The sequence below is a fragment of the Drosophila santomea genome, unplaced genomic scaffold, assembly GCF_016746245.2.
Source record: "Drosophila santomea strain STO CAGO 1482 unplaced genomic scaffold, Prin_Dsan_1.1 Segkk79_quiver_pilon_misjoin1_scaf, whole genome shotgun sequence".
Taxonomy (NCBI): domain Eukaryota; kingdom Metazoa; phylum Arthropoda; class Insecta; order Diptera; family Drosophilidae; genus Drosophila; species Drosophila santomea.
In genome coordinates this window covers 74,371-90,625 of record NW_025319012.1, presented here as the reverse complement: position 1 = coordinate 90,625, position 16,255 = coordinate 74,371, and the positions used below count along the sequence as shown (strand labels likewise).

General features: G+C 41.2%; 1 protein-coding gene across 1 annotated transcript in view; it reads right to left on the bottom strand.

The window, feature by feature from the left end:
• Positions 1-16,255, bottom strand: part of LOC120457813 — a 43,306-nt gene that overhangs the window by 11,228 nt on the left and 15,823 nt on the right. Inside the window, 1 exon segment of the mRNA XM_044006819.1 lies at positions 14,781-14,837. Coding sequence (XP_043862754.1) covers positions 14,781-14,837 — 57 coding nt within the window.

Below are 16,255 nucleotides of genomic sequence, written 5' to 3'. Positions count from 1 at the left end.
ATTGAGCACACGCTATCTCGCCTACGTCACAAGTGCAATTCGCGATTGACTGAGTGACTGCCTGCATTCAAATTCGAAATTATAATAAAACCAAATCGAGAATATACATACATACATTCATACCTATGTATGTAGAAACACCCACACCAGTGAAATAATGTAAAATAAATAACAAAATCAACGAGGTGCGGCAACGGCGCCACAAAGTCCACACATCTGTCTGACGGTCAGTCTGTCAGTCTGCCAGTCCGTCACTCTGTCATTCGGTCATTCGCTCAATCCGCGCGATGACGACTACGTCATCGCAGAGCAAAAAGTACTAAGCACTCGCCCACTTGGCAATTGTTTTTAATTTATTAGCAAGCAGCGTTTTACAACGGTTGAGCAGAGCGAACAAAAAATGCATATATGTATATGTACATATAATACGTCAAAAATTCGCGGAAAAGATTCCGAAATTCCAGCGAACGGCGAAATGAGAAAGGCGAAATGCCCGACAAAAACGACGAAACGGCACAAACGGTGAAGAGGAACATACCCAAGTTTAATTGTGACCACACGCATTTTTCGGCCTGTACCGCTCATTTGCATAGTTGGTGTTGTTGTTCGTTGGCGAAGCGCAACAATTGGAAGTGCACGGCGAGAAAAATCTGGCGGCGCGAATAGCAAGAAATCGAAAAGGCGACAATCGACAACCGACGCGCCTGAAACATTTAAGGCAACTAGACGAGGCGACCAGCGAAATTCATTCAGAGTGTGCTCAGCGTGTGTGCTTGTGTGTGGTGTGTGCGAAAAGAAAACGAAGAAGCGACCGAACGGGGCAAAAACAACAAGCAAGCCCAAAGCCGCACTAGTCGACTACAATATACCCTTGAGCGGCAGTAACAGTTATTACTACATACATATGTAAGCGGTCTAAAAGTTTTGGGTTTCTGCGATTTTGAATTCTGCATACGAATTTTTATTAACAAAAATATCAGTTTATATAAGGTATACTCGTAGAAAAGTTTAGGTAGGAAATAGTAACTGAAAGGGTTTACAAAGCTCTAAAAAGTCTATATCCCAAAATATTCGGTAGTTGAAATATTTCCAGTATGAAAAATACATATGTATTTATTAAAAGTACGATAGGTGGGTGGAAAGATTTCCTGCTACACGATTTTTGATAAATGTTATAATATATATAGAATGCAGTATACCCACGTACTTATTCGGGTACTGAGTGTTAAAGAGGCGCGACGTCAGCGCAGGCAACAAAAAAAAGTACAATAATCAAATAATTGCGGCAGCTTCGTCGTCGCCCCCCGCACACTAACACACACTCACAAACATACATATGTGCTCTCAATCCCCTCACACACATTCGCAATTGTCAATCAAATGTAAGCACAGGGTCGCCACTTCTTTTTGTTCAGCTTTTGACTTTGCGGCAGCCACTGAGAATGATCAAATCAAGCAAAAATTAAGACTCAACAAAATATAAAAAATTAAACAACAACAGGTGACGCGAAGTACGTAGCGAAATAAAACGAAACGAATCGAAATGAAAGACTGTCGCCAGCCAGTCAGACGTTGCTTTTGTTGTTGCAGTTGTTGTTATTTCCCCTATTGTTGATTACGTACCCCACACACACACTCTCACAAAAGTGCGCTCTGTAAAACACGCGCACGCACACAAACAAACGACCCCATCGTCGACCACATTCCCCCGCACAAATATGCGAAATTTTGCTGACTAAGGAAGGTCTGGGGAGCACCAGGCAGAAAAAAAGCAGCAGAAAGCAAAAAGAGGATAAAAAGCACAGCGCGATAACAACAATAGCGTTTAAAACGTAGAAGCACAAAACGAAGCAACGGAAAAAGTGATAATAAAATAATAATTGCTACAGCGCACACCGATCGCGCGCAAGAGAGAGAGAGAGAGAGAGAGCAGGCCAGAGTTGCCATATTAGCTTTAGGTGAGAGAGAAACCCCATTAGCAACCCCCACTCCATGCCCAATCCACTTATTCAGCACGATCTGCCCATCTGTGTTTCACCTTAACTTTTTTATAGCTAAACTTCTCTTTTGTAGCTCATTTGGGACAATCGTATGGGACATCATTTAGGACATGGAATGTCATTTAAGAAACAAGTCTGGTTTTGTAAAATTCGAACGCTATAATTTATTAATTATTTATTATTCTTAGACGGCTTCCCTTAATTATCTACAGGTAGGTGTTCTAAGCTTTTTTTGGGTCTAGCTACTTGTCAATGGCAGCAGGACTGTTTGCCATGTGGCGACGAAGCCCCACAGTCAGAGCCATTGCTCCCCCGCTTCCCGCTCCCGCACCCAGCCACTGGCGGTTCGCTCGCGAACATGACTAAGCCAAACAACTTGACAACACTGTCGGGGAATTGTTGCTGCTTTTGAGTCAATTCATAAGAAACGAGGAAACCCGCCGCCATATCGTTGTTGCTGCCGTATTTATTTGCGTACATATGCCTGTATATGTATATTTGTGAGTGTGCTAGTCTGCTGGCATGAGCATGAATCAAGTTAAAAATTTTAATAATTTTACCCGATGTTGTGGTTGAAAACGAGTTTAGCTTGTTGAGCTTCAGTGTGTGTGCGTGTATTTCAGTGCGCCTACTTGTTTTCTTCGGTCTTCTTCTTCTTCTTCTTCCTAGTCGTCGTCGTCTTTTTCTTCTTCTTGTTGCAGCTTGGACACTGCCATAATATTTTACACTCATGCACACACACACATTTACACAAAGGCGAACAGAAGAGCTTGATAAGCGCTTTGGAAATTGTATGGTGTGGTTGAGGGGCAAGGGTAGGCGGCTGTGACGTACCCGTGTCTCACTGTTATTGTTGTTGCCCACTCAGCCGTGCTGAAGTGTTATAGGAAATCAAATTAAGGCGATTAAAGAGCGAGTGCATGCGCTCTCGAACGCAAGGAAAGAGAGAAAGACGATCGCTCTTGACAGAAGATAGAAGATGACTACTTAAGTGGGGCATTAAAATAGATTGATACCCTACCATCTAGCCTTTACATATATGAGGAATTATTACGGTTTATCTTTTGACCAAAACATATTTTGTAACATACTTTGTTTTAGTATTATACGATTTTTATGTATAGGGAAATCTTTAAAATGTTTTCTAATATGTATTCTTTTATTTATACACGACCATAGCGTCCACTCTTGTTATACTTCTATAGTAAACGAATTTAACTATTTGTACAGTATTTGGATGCTAACTTAAGCCTCTTGTCAACCCATAGTGTCCAAGAACTGATAAGGCTGGGACAAAGACATCTTGCCTTTGAGCAGAACTGCCATTTGCTGATAAGTTTGAAAACGATTCGAGCCAAGTTGGTAAACAGTTTCATTTTCTTATTTTTAAGGGGTTTCCAGTGCAGAATATTGATATAAACAAGCACAGCCCCAAACAGACGATATATTATGGGGAATGGCGAAAACAATTCTCGAAAAGTTCTCTGACGTCCTTTGGCTAATCTGAGGTACTTTTAGAGAAATAGATTGCGATTTTGGGGGCTTATCAATCGACTGGGCGTGGATTGTTTTGTGGAAAGTGAAAGGTCAAGGTACGCTTACGGAAATTGGTAAATAGATAAGAAATGTTGGTGGAATTTTGGTAAGGTATACAAGCGTCTTTGCAGGAGATCCATTTCGTTTATCTCTCGCCAAATGAGTAAGCAATACATTAAGCGATTTGCCGTACACAACTAAATTCTCGGCATATTATACACTTTTCACATTAGCACGGAAATTCCCAAATTTTCTTTGACGTCAACAGAGAAAATTTGTACAATTTCTTGAGAGTAAAAATCATGTTCGTTTCGTACTGAAATGTTTTCGATTGCCAAGGTCCCTGGGTTTACATGTACGTAGGTGAAAATATGTATAAACAAAATTGATTTTTGGCACGGCGCAACAAAACAGCTTAAACAATATAATTTAGCATTTTTTAGGTTTGACCTATAGATTTATAGATTTGTATGAGGGAGCAGTTTCCATAAATTTTTACTTAAATAAGGCATTGAATTTATGAAAGATCTGCTTTCTTTATATATGTACTATTTAAGTGCTTGAAGCAAAAGTTAGAAAAAGGCTTTCTTCGAAACCAAAATTTTCCAAATAAGACAAACATATATTTTCGAATATTATGATGGTTATTACTTGGGGGCGCGATAATCGTAAATATAAACTAAGTTCAAAGTAAAAATCGAATTATTTCCTTTTTCATTGCGAAATTTGTATGAGAAGCCTTTTTAATATAGGAATTCGTGGCCAAGAAGTGTTAAATAATTGCCAGGCCAACAATTTTTTGTTTACACACAAAGCGAAGACACACACAGCAGAAGATCAAGAAAAGCAGACAGAAATCGTTCGATAATTTGTGTTTATTTTATTTTCCACTGTCTTTGACTTTTGACTTTGCTTTGCTGGCTGATAGAATGTGATTTTTTCGATTTTCAATTTTGTTTTGGTGCGCCGCCTTGCTAGAAAAGTATTTTTAAATGCTCCAACTACGTAAGACGACATTCAAGTGTTTTATTTTAGACAGTAGACAGTATAGAGCAAACTAGTCGGCTATATATACACACATTGGCGTCTATATATCTGCATAAATATTTTTAGTTGCCTCTATTGGCCTTTTGCGTTAGCACATTTTTGTTAAATATTATCTATTTGTAGTTTGCTTTATGACAGCCAAATGGAAATCTCGAATCACTTCGATTATGCAATTTGACGCAGCCCTTAACGATCATAATTCAATATCACCCCATCAAACGAATTCTGAAACATTCTTGATATTTTAAAATTTTATGGCGCCGTAAAAGAAAAAATTGAAATTATTCACTCACTGTCACGTTATGCTTTGTATTTCGGGGCTAATTAAATTAAACTGTTTATAAATACTTCTGCTCTATCAAAGGCCACCAAAACAAACGATTAAAAAACGAAATCTCCAAATCGTGCATTCGAGCGCAAACAAAAATGTTTCCCAGCGCCGAGCCATCAAAATAATTTTTCACAAATTGTGTGCGTTGTTCTTTCTTGAAACTTTTTTCTTTTTTTTTTTTCTTTCTGCTTGTCTTGGCGTTTTGGCATTTGAAGGACGGAAATACGTTGGCGGCGTTGTGAATTTTTGCATATTTGCAAAAAGTGAGAAAAAGAAATAGCCATAAATACAGCAGTTTTGATAAATTCAATGCGCTTACGTAGGCAACTCCTGAGGGGCTATGCGAATGATTCGATTCGAATCGAATCGAATCGAGCCGATGAAATGTATGCACAGGCATGCGCATTGGGCGTGAAAAAAATAGTAACAGATTTCCAGACTCGGACCCAAAGTATCTGTATCCGTAACAGTGGCTGTGGCTGTGCCTGTGAGTGCGGAGTATTTGTTGCTCTGTAGCTCTGTTGTCAAGGTCATGACTGCTCTTTAGGGGTTGCCTCGTCGATAAACATGTGTCGTCATTCCCCAGGCGGCAGGGCATTCCTCATAACTCACAAGCGGCACACAGGCAGCAAAGGCGGAACGTATTATAACAGTTGCATGTTTAATTGTTCGCAAAACACTTGAGAGCATTCTTAAGACCCCGAGATATGTGTACAGTGAAACTCCGATAGGGAACAAAAAACTTCTGGGCTTCGAATTTGGCAAACTAATTTCTGAGTGAGCTAGCAAATATTAGCTGGAGCTACGAGGGTTCTTAAGGACTTTTTTAAAACCCTCTAAAGATTTATTGCTTCTGTACCCTAGTTTTGCCTTCTTTCCATAGACTCTGTGGCATATTTTCTAAAGATTTCAAGGGGAATAGAGGTGTTGCAGCTTGCAGCACATTGGTGTCATGCTAGAAGTTTCCACTGTGGCAGCAGGAATAGCTATGTATTTCGTCTGAACGCCCCGTGGTGCAGTCTTAAGTGGATTTCCACCTTAAGTTGCGTTGGTATCGATGTTGTTGCTGCGCACGTTGCACATAGTAGATGTGGTTGTTGTTGCTGCGGCCGCTGCTGGCGTGTCAATGACGTTGCAAGCCTTTTGTTTGTCTTTCTACCTAGCCAGGTATCCTGGCGCCGGCTTAATTTACGAAAAGGTAAAGGTAAACGGCAGGTAAAACGCCTCAAAGTAGTTCAAGTCCAAGCAGCATGGTCTCCCGCTCCCTCACGCACACCAGTCGAGGCACCTTTACCCACACCAATGCAGATATTATCCACTCACCCGCACACGTTGCTGTTCTTGTTGCTGTAGAAACTAACACTAATCTAAGAGATATTGCGGCCCGGCCGCGGGGTTGCCCAGATTTGAGTGTTGTTTTTGTGTTGCTTCTCCTTCGGTATTGTATTCTGTAGGGGGGTGGGGGTGCGGGGGATCGCTCTTTCGACTTTTGTTTATTTTGAATTTTCACAGTTTTTCTTGGAATTCCTTCCACACTCGCTCACTCACTCGCACGCACTTACTCACTCGCTATCTTTTCTATTTCCTTTACTTTTCAAGAGAGATACTTTGAAACTTGCACTTTGACTCCGTGCGTGTTTTCGTATGCTATTTTCGCCTTTGCACCACAGCTAATTAGCATATTATGACATTCATTTCGCTGTAATCTCTTCCTCTTCGTTGCTCTCGCTGTGCACTCTTCTGCGCGCTATGATCTAATTTGATTAATACAAAACTTGTTGTGGCGGCTGCACTCGCACTTCTCGCCCACATACACTATTATATACACACAAACACACGCGCGTATGTTCCGTTCTTTTGTGGTTTCTTTTCTGCCTTTTGTTTATGTTGTGCGCTGCGTTGTTGTTTATTTCGACTTGTTCGAATTCATTGCACCGCCGAAACGAAATAGCCACGCCGCACCGAACAAGCGAACAACCACACCGAACGACGAAAGATCGAAGAATGGCGGGCCTCGACTGTTTTTTTTCGCCGCAGACGCCGGCAGCGACGCGAGCAGCGCAGCAGACAGCCACGCTTAACCCTTGGGTGACCGAAAGTGTAGATTTTCAACGAGCTGCATAAGTCAGGTGCCACCTCTCCTTTGATAATCATCCTAAATTTCTAACTCGGATATCAGGGATCTATTGTTTAAAATTGATAAACATTGTTATTATATTATACATATAAAGGCTTTACCTTTTGCGAATGGTGTGCTATTAAATACACCTTCAAGGGTTAATAAAACCGATCAACTGTTTCTCTCAATCAAAAGTCACAGTATGGGCAAATATTTGTGGATCAATTCGCGCACTGCACCCAAAATCACAATTTATTATAGCCATTTAGGTATTTATGCTCAATGGCTAGCATATGGTTTTCCGTTTACATTATTCCGTTGCATCATTCAACGGTTGGTTAACTTACCCCACAACGAGTGAACCGCCCCTGGGCGAGTGATTAACAATAACCGGCAAGAACAAGAACAACAAAGAGAGAAACAGAACACAACAAGAACAACAAGTGAACTGGCGTCGCCAAGTCGTCGGCGTCACTGTGCCTGTGTGAGTAAGTGTGTGTGTGAGCGAGACTGTTGCGTCTGTAGTGTTTTGAGGGCCTGCCATCTCTTTTCGACCAACGTGATTTTCGCGCCAGCAGACATATGGCGCTGTTGCGCTCTCTTCATGAAATGAGCAAAATCACTTTCCTCCTCCTACTCTCCTGCGGCTTCTTCTTGAAATACCCTGTACTTGCAAGGTATGCTAGTTGATATACGGCTGAAATCCATACCAGGATAAAAAGTTCGCCAAATATGATATTAGCTCAATGTGATGTTAAAATAAACCCTAAGTTATTTGAAAATGATGATATTAGGAAAGAGACTTAGAGATAGATAGAGGGTATATCCTCGGCGACTGCAGCCCATATACCATTCTTTTTGGTTTTTGTTGTACTTCGCTGCGTATTTTTCTGCCGCGAGGGAAGCCCGCCCGCAAAATGTGCTATTGTTATTGTTGCTCTTCCTTTTGTTAAATAAAAACCAAAACGCAAAAAAATAGAAAAAGAAGAAGAGCGCATAAAGTGAGCGCCGCGTTCTTGGCTTATTAGATCAATTGGCTTTGCACTTTTTGTTCCGTACTGTTGCGCTGCCTTTTTGTGGTGTTTATTTATACAATTGATATTCTTTTTCCCCCGCTCTGCGCAATTTTCAGCGTACAGTTTTTGTTTGCTAATTTATAGTGGAAGATTGTTTTTGGGTTGGGTACTTGCAAAGCGCGAGGTTCCATATTGATCTCGGCTCTATAGGTGCCACATTCAATTAACAACAATTATTTTGAAGTAGTTTGAATATTAATTTCCGATATACATATGTATGTACACTGAAGGAAAATGTATTATTTTAGAATTATTAAACCTTCCATATATTATAAGTGGTTAACATTTATAATAAAAAAGGGAATTTACCAAAAGTGCACCCATTAAACTGTTCATAAAATCAGTTTGATATGGATATTAAATTGTGGCAGCCGTAAAAACGTTTCATAAATCACTTTCCCCTTTCCCACAGCCATTAAAAATCCATCTACGATAAGGACAGCGAATTGGCCAAAGAGCTTGGCAACAACAATGGTATCAGAACCACCGAAAGTCCCCCGAAGTCTGAAACTTTCTGTGCCAAATCGAACGGAAGCGATTCGATAAGAACTATCTCACACAAGCGCTCTCAATATGGAAAATCCATCATACGTATGTGTGTATGTACATACATACATGTATATGTATATATTCCATTCTATAGGAATAGTTTTCGATGTGTGCTCAGATGTACATTTATTTGGACAGTTGACGTACGATAACGCTTAGCACTTGGTCGCCGATGATATCACGAAGAAAGGTAAACAATCTAATCAATAAACACAATCAAGCGAGGACGAGTGGAACGCACTCATCTATTAGAGCAACACGTATGTACATACATACATACATACATACATAGGTATACACGTAGACAAGTCTGCATACGCCTAGAAATGTACACGGAAAGAAATTGCTCATTGTCATATGAAGCTTGAGCTCATCCTGTGACATCAGAATTATATTTTGAAACATAACGAAATGGTTTCCCTATCGTGCAATAGACTTTTGATAAGATTATGATGGTTTTGATAGTGACAATAAATTATCTGATCTGTTTAGAAAATCTATTTAATTTCGTTTTCACACTTTCCACTTAGTGCTTTTCAGCAACATTGTATCATATGTACATACATATGTATATGTACATATGTAAATAGTACTGAAGAACTGTAATACTATGGCAATGACTTGCTTGTATCTAAAGTATTTCTAGGTGCATGCATTCGGTATCCGTATCTGTGTAATACCAGTTGTTGGTACTCGTGGTCGAACTCGTACGATTAATCGAACAGGCGACGCTGCCACATGCACGCGACGATTGATTACAGCAATAAAACGTCTATCGCATCGATTGATTTAAAAATATAAACCCACACACACACACATACACACTCTCAGTCACTCGAAGCCATCGCATATGATCGGCAATTGGGCTGCACGGCAACAATTAACCGGGCATCTGTGTCGGTGTATCTGTGTGTCTGTGCGCGTTGCTGTGCGTCTGTGGTAGTGGCAAGTATCTGCGAGTCTGGCAAACATAAATAGGCACAAGTGGCCGGCCCCAAAAGTGCAGCACAGGCAACAGTACCAAACCAAGAACAACACCCAGCGTACGTCGCCCCCGATGGGTTCTTACTCATTCACGCATTGGGTAATCGATACACTCGCAGACACACATGGGGAAACGCTGCTCAGCCGCCAAATGAAACCATTAAGCGCTACATAAAGCAGTCCACGTCGGGGAAGTCGGGGCCTCTCGGGTGTCAGGGGGGTGCGGCGGGGTATGGAGAGCGGCTGGGGCGACGCTGGAAACATTGCAACCAGAAGCTACGATCGCCAGTGCCGCCAAAGTGGCGACAGTCCCACACAGGCAGAAAAAGTTGTACTACAACTAATACTTCAATTGTATTTACGATTTCTTAATTCTTGAAAACAATAGATACATATGTATGTACCTAGATACAAACATAGATATATTATATAGATACATGTATAATATAGGTAATCTAAAGCAGCTATTTAGACTTAGTTGATATGTACATAGATTCAGATTTATGTAAGTGGCTGAAATAGCTAGCTAGACTGACCTCTAATCTTAAGTGATCATACTAAAATCAAGATATACAGTAACAGATTTTCTGCCAGTGCACCTCTGGCTCCAAACTCCGGCGCAGACAGACAACGCAAACAATCAGAGAGCTGGGCAGCAGCAACAACAACACGGCAGCACACAACACGGCGACGTGATCATGTCTGGCCCGTTCAGCAGTTCAGCCGTTCAGCCGTTCAGCCGTTCAGCAAATGCTGGCGACGTCGCCGTTGCCGTCGCCGCTCGGCGGCTCCAACTTTGTTATTATTACCGCTCGTGCACATGCCCCCAACTGCCCACGATTCGATGTTGCCGCTCCGCTGTCCGCAGAGCAAACAGGTTTGACCATTCACTTGAACCGCTTTTGGGAGTCGCCAACTGGAGGAGGAGGCTCCTCGACACGAAGGGGGAGCTCAGGGGCGGAGGGACTGTGCCAGGGGAGTTCCAGGGGAAGGGGGGTTGGTTGGTTGTCTTCGTCATCGACATTAAACGTAATCAATAGAGCGAACTTCTTTAATTGAGCATCAGTAACGTGCGAGAGACATAAGCGAAGCGACAATCAAAACTAATTGAATGCACAGTGCAAAAAAGAGCTATTTTGAGATAAACGACGCAGGATTGATTGCCATTGGCAAGCTCACGGAGAAAAATATTTATCATTTTATGTACAAGGAAATTTATCAGGAATTTCAAAGTTTCCATTTATCTATCAAGATCTATATATCTAATTATATTTTTATATAAATTAATTTTATATAGTTATAAAGTTGCTTAAATCAATACTATTGAATAGATGTAAAATAAAGAGATGGTTGCTAAAACACATGTTACATGCTGACAAGTTATTATTGTTCAAGTGCAATAATGTTGCATGTATATTAAGGTGCCCAATTGTTACTGTGCAGCATTAATAAGTAGCTTATCCTAAACCGATTTCCGTTCCACATATAATTGCACGGCACATAACAACCTGCCCAATTACGCATTGCATAGTTAGGGGCGTTATCGATTTTGGAAGCCGCTTAGACCCAATGCCAAGTTGATCGAACTGGGCTGCAAAAGCCAGCCAGACCATTTGCGGCTATATTGGGGCACCACTACTATCCGGTTGTCATGGGGAAACTCCGGTGGGAGCACTTCGTGGCCGGATTGGGAGTGTCCGAAATTACGAGTAATGCTTCCGTTGATCGACGGAATTCCCATTTGCCAACGAGTGCCTATTAATTTCTTTTAAGAACGTGCACAAGTTATGTTTATAAGAATTAATACTCCTTACTTATCAAGAGGTCCAGTAATATTATAAAGTGTGGAATGGGGCACCATCTTACCTATAAATATCTCTTAATTTGTTATTTGTTTTAGAATTAGTTCTGAGTATTAAAAATAATACGATTGTTAGTCCTAAAAAATATTTTAATAAATCATCTACAATAATTTACCAAAATTGAGTTGAAAACAACTTGCAAAGCTCATTCACGGTGACTATATGAAACAGATTATCAAATCATCTAAAATAATCGACAACGAATTAAGAAACCACTTGATGGGCGTAAAATAGAACACGGCACTATAAGGAGATAAGCCTATAATTATTCTGTAAATTCATAGCTGATTTCCAATAACATCATCCCCATCTGAGCAGTTCGATCCGCACTATCAGTACGTGGCCTTTCCACAGAAAAGGCTATCGGATTGAATCCAGAGTTTCTTAGTCAGACTGCCTGGTGGTGGTGGTGGTACTATAATAGTGGATCCGATTCGATTGGAAAGTGACTGAATGCGTCAGCACTGAATAAATAAACGTGGACGCCCAGACCTTAGTCAACTGCCAACTACAAGTTTTCGACGTTATATGTATACTCGTATATACATAGTGGGCCCAAACAGAATTGACCGCGCGGAGCTTTTGGTGTTTGGAGCCGCTTAACTTGGCCATTATACGATTGTCGATTGCTCATTTGTTGACACGCAACATTGGCTGAAAACGCGGTGTGCGTAACACATCACCGACTGAGGTGGAATAATCGGCCAAAACAGCCGCCCAGTGCGGATTTCAGTTATTTTAGTTTATTTACCCAACCTCAACTATCCAATAACAACAATCAGAAAAGCCCCAGAGGGCTGCAAACTATGAATCAAGTGGAATTTACATATACACGCAGTTCCATCTGCCGTGAGTTGTACTCATTCGCAATTAAGGAAATACAAGCAACGTAGTGCTATACGAATAAATGGCCAGAAATTAAAATAATTTCTTGTGATGGTTATAACAACGGTCTTGCAAAACGATAGGTAAATAAAGTATATGTCTTGGCCTAAGGAAAATTTTAAATAGAGTTTTCCTCATAATGATTTTGCTGATATATTATTGACCTTTCGGAATGGCGAGGTATATAACCCATTTAGCTGTTAACCCAAAATTCGTAGGGTACTTCAAATTCGTTAGTACCCGTTTTCCAAGTTTGTGTACACAAGTCCGAGAGTCGATGCCTCTGGCTGCTGGTGCCGCAGTTGCTCCGGCTGATTGGGAATCGCCAGTTTGGCGACTGCTTGCACAGATACAGATAGAGATACACACTCTCGGGGGCCAGAGATACAAATACAGATACTTCTGTACACATTCTTCGGCACGACGCTTGTCGGCGTACTTGTAGCGTCTATAAAATCGCTTTATATTAAGCACCGAGAGCAGTAAATAAAACGCAAAACGCGGCGATCGCAGACGAGTGACGCCAACGAAAATATGCCTTGGAATGTTCAGATCTCCGAGACTCTCTGATTGTCGCCCATACGCATATATCTGTGGATCTGCATCTGAATCTGAACTCGCTGCTGCTGAATCTGAATCAGAACCGGATTTTCTTGGCAGTAAGTGCTTGCGCTTTTGGGATTTTGGGCTTGTTTGCTATTCCCTTTGCTGTTGGCCACATCATGGCCGCATATTTGCATACGCCAGCAGCTGTTTATAGTTTCACATGTCAGCTAATTGAATCGGTTACCTATGCGTTTCTGCGTTTCTGCGTTTCTGCTTTTCCGCTGGCCCAGACATCACCGAGACAGCTTAATCACTTGCGTCAATGGATTTGCTAGCTGCTTACCTGGCCGGAACGAAATGGCTGCAACAAAAACACAATATGGCCAGATCAGACGGAATGGCATCATTATGCCGAGCACTAGAATTTCCCGGGTAAAACCCATAAAATCATCAATAGACCCGGCCAGCAAAGGGATATAATCGGGGCTCACTCGACCACTTGACTTGACGCACTTAAGCCTGGCGCTAGGCCAATAGCAAGGGGCCTAAATCCCCTACAGGTCAGACTTTTCGGCTGGAAGCAATTAAAACTGGCATGGCAGAAAATTCAAATTACACCCATCTACAGGTCAGGTAGTTGTAGATGACCTAGGAAACTTCTGGTGAAAATCCTTGCCAGGGTTTTCTTCACACAAATGCGTCTTTGATCTCGTAAATGAGATACAATTGAAATGGTGTGTCTAAGACACTTAACATTTGCTATGCTGGTTAGCAAAGTTCTTTAAATTATTAAATGTACTTATCTTTCCATATATATTAAGAAGACTTTTGTCGGCTTTTCGTTTTCTTTAAGATACTTTGGGCTCATTTCGGGAACTGGATAGGTAAAGTTCTGGCCACCGCATTAACTTTATCGCAGTGGTATCTTTATAATTGGCATCTACGTCACGTTTGGGCTTATCGGAATGAAAGTGAAATGCGTCTGACTTGGGCAAAGTATCTACGAGTATAATCACATAATCTTCTCCGATACGCTACGCTTGCACACACATATTGAGGTGCGCAGATACTGTATTGTCGCCGATTTGTATATAGAGTTGAATTCGCCTATATATATATATATATGTATATGTGTATACCACAAGTATCGGCATACGAACTCTGTCGTGAATCACGCCATTTGGCCTTATCACCGAGCGCTCATCGGCTCTATTTCATTACTTCATGCCCATGTACAGGGCACGCACTTTATCAATATTGCTAAGTACTCGCTTATGTATCTGTGAGATTGCTTTGTGCTTGGCACCCATAACAACTGTATTAAACGCCATTCGACATGAGTGGAAGCCCATCTGCTTTTCCCACTCCGACTACCCATAAGATAAGCATTACTTTTCCCCCTTTTTTCCCAGGAAACTTTATTGATACCCGTAGACCTCTGAAGGTCATTCGTATATCTACGGGAACATTTCTCTATCGTAGATGTTAAAGATTCGATTGAAAACTAGGACTATAATGTGCCATTGGTTTATAAACTGCGATAGCTGGCAACAGATTGCCAGCGTTTCCTGAATCATCGTAAATAAATTGATTGAGTTATCAGGCCAAAAGCTAAACAAGAAAAAAGATTTACACTACACACTTGGGAATGGAAAAAGCTAAATTTGAAATTAACGCGCAGATATGGGGTTAATCGAAATTTATATGTGGTAAATTCCATTTATGCGTCATGGTTTTTATGTGACATCATTTTAACATCAAACTAACCAAAACCTTTTACTGATTTAGAAAATATTTGAACAAGGCATGGGTATTTCCCACTCTTAAAGTGTATTTTACACTCACCTTTCGGTTTTTCTCGCACCGATTCCAAAGCGCTTTTGCGGGAATTCACCGTAGATTCTGAAAATAAGAAACATAAAATATAAGAAAACACTATTAAAAGTACACATTTTCAAGTGCATTTTCAATGCTATGTCTGAGACAAAGCTTGCCCACAAAACTGCCGCTGGCTTTTCACTTGGTGACGTTAAATACGAAGGCCAGGAAAATACCAATAGCAGGGAGTGGGGGGAAATCGAAACTAGGAAAGCACATCTGACCCACAAATACACATTTATACACTTCATCGTCAATAAAGTATTCAAATGGCGTGGGGGAAAAACCGAGAAGAAGCAGAGCCAACTGTTGCCAATTTCCAGGGGAGGGGGCAAGAAAATGGAAAAGGAAAATCCGAACTGGCGGCAGACGGAGGCCATCAAACCAAGCTGAAAATCCATTTCATTTCCACCCAAAATGTTTACCAGCCAATTCGGTTGCGCTCTTTGCTAATTTTAAAATAGACACACGCTTGTGGGAGAATTTCTTTCTGCGCGTACCGATATAATTTGAAATATTTTGCTGAATTTAAGCGCAAAGTGAACGTGAAAAACGCATTGACGAGTGCCCAAAAATACCTACAGATGCTGATGCCAATTCGTGGCGAAATTCCCAATGAAGGCACTAAAAATACACCGAATGGTATACTAGTATACAACAAACAAGCATTTCCGATGAAAATCTTTCAGATTCGTTTTTCCCAGCAGTTGCTTCAGACTTTCGAATGACGCACTTTTCCGAATTGATGACAGTGTGGGCTTACTAACGATAGAAAAAAAAGTAATTGTAATTGGCCAAGGATTAAGAAATTATAGAATAAACATTTGTTAATCTTAAAATAAACATGTTCTAGACGTTAATAGGCTCTTTTGTGTCAGGAAATAACCTACTTAGAGCATTTAGTAACGATTGTGGTTTCTTGAATGGGCTATGGCGACTGCTTATCGGTTGTGGTCAACTTTACAGAATACAGAATACAAGTTGTAAGGCACTCGAACTAAATCGCCTCGAGTGGCTGCACTTTGAACGCATCAGCGATAAGCCAAGAATTCTGAACCCCTCTCGAAAACCAGGCCCCCGTAAATATGCAAGCCAAACGGGCTAGAATTTCAGATTGCGCTGAACGCAACGAGTAGAGTAGAGAGACAAGTGACAAGAGCGAGATTTAGAGGAAAAAACCTGCATGCAAATTAAAGCAGGCACCAGGCAAACAGCAATGCGAGGCAGGCCGACAGGCAGCCAGCTGGTGGCCAAGAAACCTGGCCGGCCAAGTGCAGAAAACGGAAAAGAAGTTGGCCAGGTAGCCGCGAAAGTCGAGAACGCGGACCGATTGCACACGCATCTCCAATCGCATCTCCAAGTTTCAGCGTTTTTACCACCTGCCGCCGCACTTGTTTATGGCCGCGACTTGTTGGCGACCAACTTTGGCTTTAACTGCGGAT